Genomic DNA, 7482 nt, shown 5'->3' with positions numbered 1-7482 from the left:
TGAAAATTTATTTGTCCTTTATCAAGAATTGGACTTAACTACTCCCTTGGTTTTCAAAGGGTTCAAAATCATATCATTTTTGAACCTGAAACCTTCTTTATGCATATGGACATTCAATAACTCCTTTATCCCTTGTCCAATTTATGGAGACTACAAAGTTTTTAGATAGTGGTAGTATACTAGTATGTGCCTAGACATCGTTTCTATTATTCTTAAATCTTGACATATTTGGTGATGCCTATTGGTCATATAATGTAGTCTTATGTGATTATTAAAATAAATAAAAGTTAAGGTTAAATTCTTTTTTTAAATCTTATTGTTTTTAAGTGTAGCTAACATTCCTTTTCTGATGGTTTGGGTGGGAGCATTTTTTTTTGTAGGATGGTAAGATGCAGGTCTTACAAGACTAGAATCTCGCGCAAGTTATTTCGGCCGGAGTTAGAGAGCAGACACTTTGAAAGTAGAAAGGAACGTTAAGGGGATCTCCTCTCTCCCAAGATGCCTCGGTCTAGTGGAGATTGGACTCCCAACCTTGAGGTTGGAAGGTTTTTCCTTACCACTAGGTCAAGCTTAGATATACAATTGCTTAAGGCTTAATGGTCTCGAGATTTAGATATTATGAATATATTACTTCAAACGCCTAATTGTCTAAATTTTAAGCATAACTTAAAGAAACTCGAAAAATGTGTTAATACTAATAAAAATCAAGCTTTCTCACACTATTCAAACCCTATATCACGTATTTGCTCATTCGGAGCTCCATAAACGAGAAATAAGTAAATAAATACATTTGGATGTAGAGTAAACACCGGTACACAATATTAATTAGACACTATATTTTAACTTTCTAAGATGTTGTTTCAAAAAAAATAAACCCCAATTTTGTTGTAAATAAAACACTTTGCTATACATGCATTGCTATATATCTAATTTTCTAAAAACATGTATTAAATATCCGAAAATCATAGGAAACAATAATAATATTGTTGATTTTTGTTTGAACATACATACAAAAAGTTCACACATGTGAAATATTTGGAATTTCACAATCATAATAGAGGAAGTAATATCTATTTCTACAAGTCTTTACTCCTATATTGTACAAGGAGCATGAACAGAATAATAGGTTGTCGTTAAATGACTGGAGTAGGCCCAGACATAGTAAGATAGCCAGTAGCCACACGTTCTAACTACTAGTCTACTTAGCTATTGGGCCCCTCGTCCCTAACCTAAAGGCTACAGCCCAGCCCTTTAAGATGCCCATTTGTGGTAATCTAACACTAATATTCACGAGCTCAGTTATTATACTGGATTAGAAAGTGACCTTTTTTTTTTTTTACCTTGCTTTCTTACTATTGCTTCTTTTAACCCTTATGGCTTATAGTCAATGATTTTGCTCATTAGCTTTTGCTATTTCTGTTCTTAAGAATCATTGTTTAATTATAAAAAAATAGGGTACTTTGCTAATTAAGCTCCTTAAAAGCCCTAGATGAAGGAAGGGTAAATGTCCATAAATCATCAGTAAATGGCTTTCTTAATGCATAATAATGGAAGGAGGAATTAATACTTCTTTGGTAACTTTAATCAGCTTTTAAGTTTGTACTAATATATGATCTTTAAGTTTTAGATGACTAACCTTAGCTTGATTAAAGTCGATAACATTCATGTTTTATGTTCCTTTAATTTAGATTTGAAAATGTACTTTGTAAAGCTTTGTACATGGTGTATAATGGTCTAACAAAATCATATAGGTATTTGAAAATTGGTTGTTCGTGTTTTTACTTGACTGGTTTGATCAGTTTCTTAATCGGTTATTTGACTTTTTGTCGTTTATAGAGGTGCTTGGTAAAATTAGCTGTAAGTGTTGGCTATTCAGTGCAAAAGCTAAGAACCAACGGAAAAAACTATTAAAATCTTTTTTTTTGGCTTTCCAGCAAAAAAGTCGTTTGCCAAATACCTTTTTCAGCTATTTTGAACGATATGAAAACACTACCAAAAGTCATTTACCAGATACTCTCATATTCATAAGCCAACTATATGTAAAGTGTGTTATATCTAACTAATTTAACTATTTTGTACACTTATTACTATTTTGGCTAGAATCAAATCGATTCTTCCAATTCAGTTCAGGTCAGACTAGACCTTATTCTTTCCTTTTAATTACTACTAAATATCTTTAATTTACTTCCTTATTCATAAACATGATGAATTTTAGTTCTTTAGAAAATATATAACAAGACAAATGAAATAAGATATCATAGTATGAATTTTTCTTATAGATTAATATCAAAATATGGTCAAAAATCTGTCAGACTAGAAGACCACGCACACTAGACAACAAAAATTTAGACTAGATTAGACTCAATTCAATCTTAGAAAATTAAGACTAGATCACCGTATCTCATGTATAGTGAAACTTAATTGAACTAATCTGAACTTATTTTTGGACTTATTTGAAATTATCTAAACTTCACTCCTTTAATTAAGTAAAAAAGTTGAACAAAATGCAATTTTAGTTACAAAACAAGGAATCTAAACCCTTATGATACTGAAAGGATTTAATGATTAATCTATTTAATTTATCCTATTAATTATTGTTTGTCACTCCACTATTCATAACCTTGAAGGCCATCACACCATATAGCCACCTCTTTTATCTTCATAACGAATTTTCCTTGCCTAAGATTTTAGGTATCCAAGAATATCATAGAAGTGATGACAATAAAATACTAAAGGCTCACTTTGGTTTGTATTTCCAATGGAGTTGCATGAAAGTCCTTTTGCTATCTATATTGTCTGGCTGTCTGATTGTATATGGTACAGTTTGAAGGTGGCATCTAAGGATAAAAAAGGTATCCAATTCTTGGTGGTTCAAGGTAGTATACTATCTTTCATGAAGACGGTAAGAATATGAGCATGATTCAACAAGTGAGAATACATTTTTTTAAGGGGAAAAGGTGGTGCTTATATTACTCTATAGATAAAGAGTCCATTAAGACATATGGGGCAACTTCCTCCGGATAGTGGAGTTCCCAACATTGCTCAACACCAAAAGAAATAACTCTAGCTAGGTGATGGACGACGTAGTTTCCATCCCTAAGCACATGAGTCCACCTAATCGAATTAAAATCTTTACTAAGCAAGAAAGCATCAACTTATAAAATAACATTGATATCAGCAAAGTAAATAGCGCCTTTGGAGAGACGGTTCACCAAGACTTGACAAGTGAGAATACATAGGAATAAGGCTTAATTAGTGCACATAGAAATTATGTACAATCACAAGTGAAAGCATTGTTGTGAACTGAGTCATTACACTCATACATGTACATTGTTTTCCCTTAGAGCAACCCTTGTATCAATTGGTCCTTTTTTCATATATTACATAGAATCATTTTGTTCCTACCAAATATGATTATATACTTCTCAACATGATGGTTAAAAGTTATTAACTGAATGATTGCAACCATCTTAAAAATACTTATAATAAATCTCTAAGCATCTTTAATGATAGTTACAAACACTATTGATTTTGTAATCTACTTATATATGTCACATCTCATGCATATCTTGATTCTCTTAGGACTAAGTATTGACAATGATAGGCCCTTATTTGGAAGTAATGATTGGGATGGTTACTATTCATAAGTAAATATATACATGCTAAGTGACTAAGAAATTGCACAAAAGTCATATTCCTCTAATATATTATTTCAGGTTTTTTTTTTGTCTTAACCCAAGTTAGGACAATAAGAAAAAGTAAAGTATATGGGCCATAACCCTTACAAGTTTGAAATTTTACCATATTTCACGTGCTGATTATTGGTGTATCGCCACAACCTAAATAATATATCTCACATTATAAAGAAATTTACTTCTATAGTTAAAATCTAATACCACCCACTTTAACTGATAAAATCTGAACGAATCTCGTCTAGATATCTACACCAAAAAGAATATATCTCATAAATGCACTAAAATATGATCTTAATTGGTCCACCTATAATGTCATGTTAGGGTTAGTTGTTACTAATCTTTGATTAAACCATTTTCTTTTCTTCTATTTTGGTTATGAAATGCATGATCAAGTTTGGGAGTAGAAGATCAGTCTAGAGGAGCAAAAATGGAGACAACCCCACAAGCACTTATAGTAATATTATTAAGTTGGAGTGTCATCTCCCCACTCTTTTCTCTCTATCTTTTCATATATTTTTTTTCAAAAAATAGAAATAAAAATAAATAGTACTTCAATTAATCAAACATTTGTCTTTTTGCCATGAATTCTCTTCTTCTGATCTCCCCTCCACAAAAATGCTCTTTGCCTTCCTTCCATTCCTTTTTATCATAAATTTGTATGCTTTCTTCCTTCCCTGCAATCTTCCCTACTTCACTCTCTATTTCTCAAATTAGGGCTTTAATCTTATCTTAATCATATTTGTATGATCATAAACTTCTGTCACTTCACTTCATTTCACTACTAAGTACTAACTAACAAGTATAACAACTACAAAAGAAACAGTCTCTTTTTATTTCTTCTTTCTTCCTTAACATCAGGAAAACAAGAACTCCTGAGAATAAAGCCTTAACACAAGGAAAGCAAGACTTAAAAAAGGTACAACTCCCCCCCTTTTTTTACCTTTCTTTTCTTCTGAATCAGAAATAAAAAGCATATAGATATATAGATGTAGTAGTAGTAGTAGCAGTAGTAGTAGTAGCAGTAGTAGTAGTAGTAGTTGTAGTAGCTTACTCAACTAAGCTACTCTCATCTGAAGCTAAATTAATGTGTTTTTTCTCCTGTATGTTTGTTTTTTTAGGTAAAGTCTAAGAAAGAAACACCTACCCTTTTGAATATGTAGCCTATTCTTGCTATTTTCTTAGTCTGATCCATCTATATATATATACATGTATATGTATAGCTTAGGTTTTTGAGAGATTTCTTAGTAACACTGAATTTTATAACCTATAGTTTTATATATAATTACATATTTTTTTATAATAAAGTAAGGTATATATGTTATAGTATCTGCCTCAAACAGATGAAAAGGTCCAGATCCCATGAATCAGATCAACACTGTTGTTAGTCTATTATAGCTGCTCATGAGTGATGATCATCATTATTAGGATGATGGTCTTCACTTCCTTTCACATGGAGATACAAAGTCTCAATTTAAAGAGAGAGATAAAGAGAATGCAGAGGAGATAAAATTATTTCTTTCAAAAAAAAAAAAAACTTTCAAATTAAAACCCTCAGACTTTTTTTAGTCTTCTTCAAAGATTACTAAAGCAAGAAATTTTAATTACCTTCTCAACATATATATCCATCATGATGAGGTTGGTAGAGTAAATTTTACATTTTTTTTTTCTGTTGGTGAAGTAATATATAAATTATTACTGCAGCTTCTTATAGTATGATTTTTGCTTTACCTCTCTTATTAAATAAAAAAAAAATATTGTGATTTTTTTGGTTATTTTTTGCTTTAAGTTGCTAAGAGTGATCCATGGTTATATGATGTGTTGATTTGTTTTGGTTGAGGAAAGGGAAAGTTATAAAAGTTTCAGTGTTCTTATTTTTAGCTTCCTTACTTAACCATATCCAATGAATTTTTTAAATTCTTTTCAATATTTTCTAAAAAAAGTTGAGTGTTTTTATAAGATCATCAGTAGAGTATATCTTAACTTATAACCACAATGAAAAAAAAAAAAAAGAATTTCAGATTTTTCATTTAAATTCTATGTGGTTTATCTTCAGTGATTTATCTTATATACCTTGTTATAAATGATACTATTAACCACTATACTAGAAATACATAGATGAAAAGAAGAAATAAATTACTGTACTTCACCAGAAATACAACAAAAATTCATCTAAAGTAAGATCCAACTCTATTAGAAGTATATTAGTATCAAGATCATTCTCATTTTATGACATAACTTAGTGGAGAAATCCCATAAACTTCAAAGCACTCTAATGATCAATCCTCTAACAAACCTAATTTCATTCCTTATTATATATCATTCTTTTGTAATTCTATGTCTTCTTCTTGTTTTTCACATTATTGTTTTTTTTGGGTGTATGTATGTATGTATGTACGTATGTATGTATATATTTGTGGGTGTGACGCAGAAGAAGAAGAAAAAAAGAATGGCATCATCAAGCTCGTACAACTGTCCATGCGCAGCCTGCAAGTTTCTTCGTAGGAAATGCATGCCAGGTTGCATATTCGCGCCATATTTCCCTCCAGAAGAACCTCAAAAATTCGCCAACGTTCACAAAGTGTTCGGTGCTAGCAACGTTACGAAGCTCCTGAACGAGCTCCTCCCTCACCAGAGGGAGGACGCCGTGAATTCCTTAGCTTATGAGGCGGAAGCGAGAGTGAGGGATCCAGTTTATGGTTGTGTAGGCGCCATATCATACCTCCAACGCCAAGTTCAAAGGCTTCAAAAGGAGCTTGATGCAGCCAATGCTGATCTCCTCCGCTATGCTTGTCATGATATAAGCTCCACCACAGCCGCAATAGCAATGCAGGGGATCTCTCCTTCTCCACCACCACCACCTCCACCTCTTCCTCGACAGCAGCTTGATCAATTCGGCGGTTTTTATCAACCGCCTGACCCTAATTCACACCTCTTATCTTACCCTCTTCTTCCATGGAATGACATGAATAATGTTGATCAGCAGAGAGGAGATGATCATCATCAAGGTAATATGTAATCTTATATATTCATTCCATCTACTTAATTAATTAATCAATTCCCTAGCTAGCTAATCAAGCTACATTGTTTATAGTATCATTGAAAAGATTATTGGCATGATTAAGGTGAGAACTAAAACTCATCATAATATGTCTTTAGCTAGGGTATTACATACCCTTTATTTGGACAACTTTTTTGGTTGGAGTCATTTCCAATTAATTTTGTGGGTGCTATTATATTATTATAGATTTTTGGGGGTTTATATGAAATAAATTCAACTTTATACAACTATGTCTGTTCCTTGGATCAATTGTATGTATTTGTTTATTTTGTAATGCAATAATATAATGGATCTTTCTGTATTGGTAGTGTGCGTATGTGTGCTTATTCTCGTAGTACATGTCGGATTCAGATTATAAGAAAATAGCTCTCTTGGGTTTTAATTATGGTATCAATTAATTTCTTAATTAGGATTGTAGTTTGGCAGTTGATTAGATTGAGGATCATATGTAAGTGTGCGCAACAAATCTGATTAGTAGACTACTTAACTTAATGCTACCGTTGTTCAAAAAAAAAAAAAAAGTAGACTAATCAATGTTTCATAAACGTTGTTTAGGATTTTTTTTATTAATTAGAGAGGCCTTGGTATTGTGGCATGCTAATTGGAATGTTTAGTCTAAGACCATAGCTTAAATGGAGGTCTTAAACTAGATACTATGACCAAGTTGAATTTTGCATGCCCAACTTTGAACCAAATGCTATCAATAATGTTCTATCATGCATCAATTTT

At 31.8% G+C, this 7482-nt stretch overlaps 1 protein-coding gene across 2 annotated transcripts; it reads left to right on the top strand.

Moving 5' to 3' along the window:
* Positions 1–3870: 3870 nt before the first annotated feature.
* LOC104894327 (protein LATERAL ORGAN BOUNDARIES) lies at positions 3871–7054 on the top strand. 2 transcript variants are annotated; one of them, XM_010680535.4, is made up of 2 exons: positions 3871–4611; positions 6124–7054. In XM_010680535.4, exon 2 carries the CDS (start codon positions 6142–6144, stop codon positions 6709–6711), a length of 570 nt encoding a protein of 189 aa, XP_010678837.1. In that variant the 5' UTR covers positions 3871–4611; positions 6124–6141; the 3' UTR covers positions 6712–7054. The 2 variants fall into 2 exon arrangements, with proteins under 2 accessions (XP_010678837.1, XP_010678838.1); XM_010680536.4 differs by lacking the exon at positions 3871–4611 and adding an exon at positions 4654–5330.
* Positions 7055–7482: the final 428 nt, after the last annotated feature.

This window comes from Beta vulgaris, chromosome 5 (assembly GCF_026745355.1).
Source record: "Beta vulgaris subsp. vulgaris cultivar EL10 chromosome 5, EL10.2, whole genome shotgun sequence".
Lineage (NCBI taxonomy): Eukaryota > Viridiplantae > Streptophyta > Magnoliopsida > Caryophyllales > Amaranthaceae > Beta > Beta vulgaris.
Note: the sequence above shows the minus strand (reverse complement) of the source record. Positions and strands in the feature narration are given on the sequence as shown.

Bases quoted from the DNA above. Each gene is read 5' to 3' on its own strand.
- LOC104894327 (XM_010680535.4), top strand. From the start codon at position 6,142: ATGGCATCATCAAGCTCGTACAACTGTCCATGCGCAGCCTGCAAGTTT.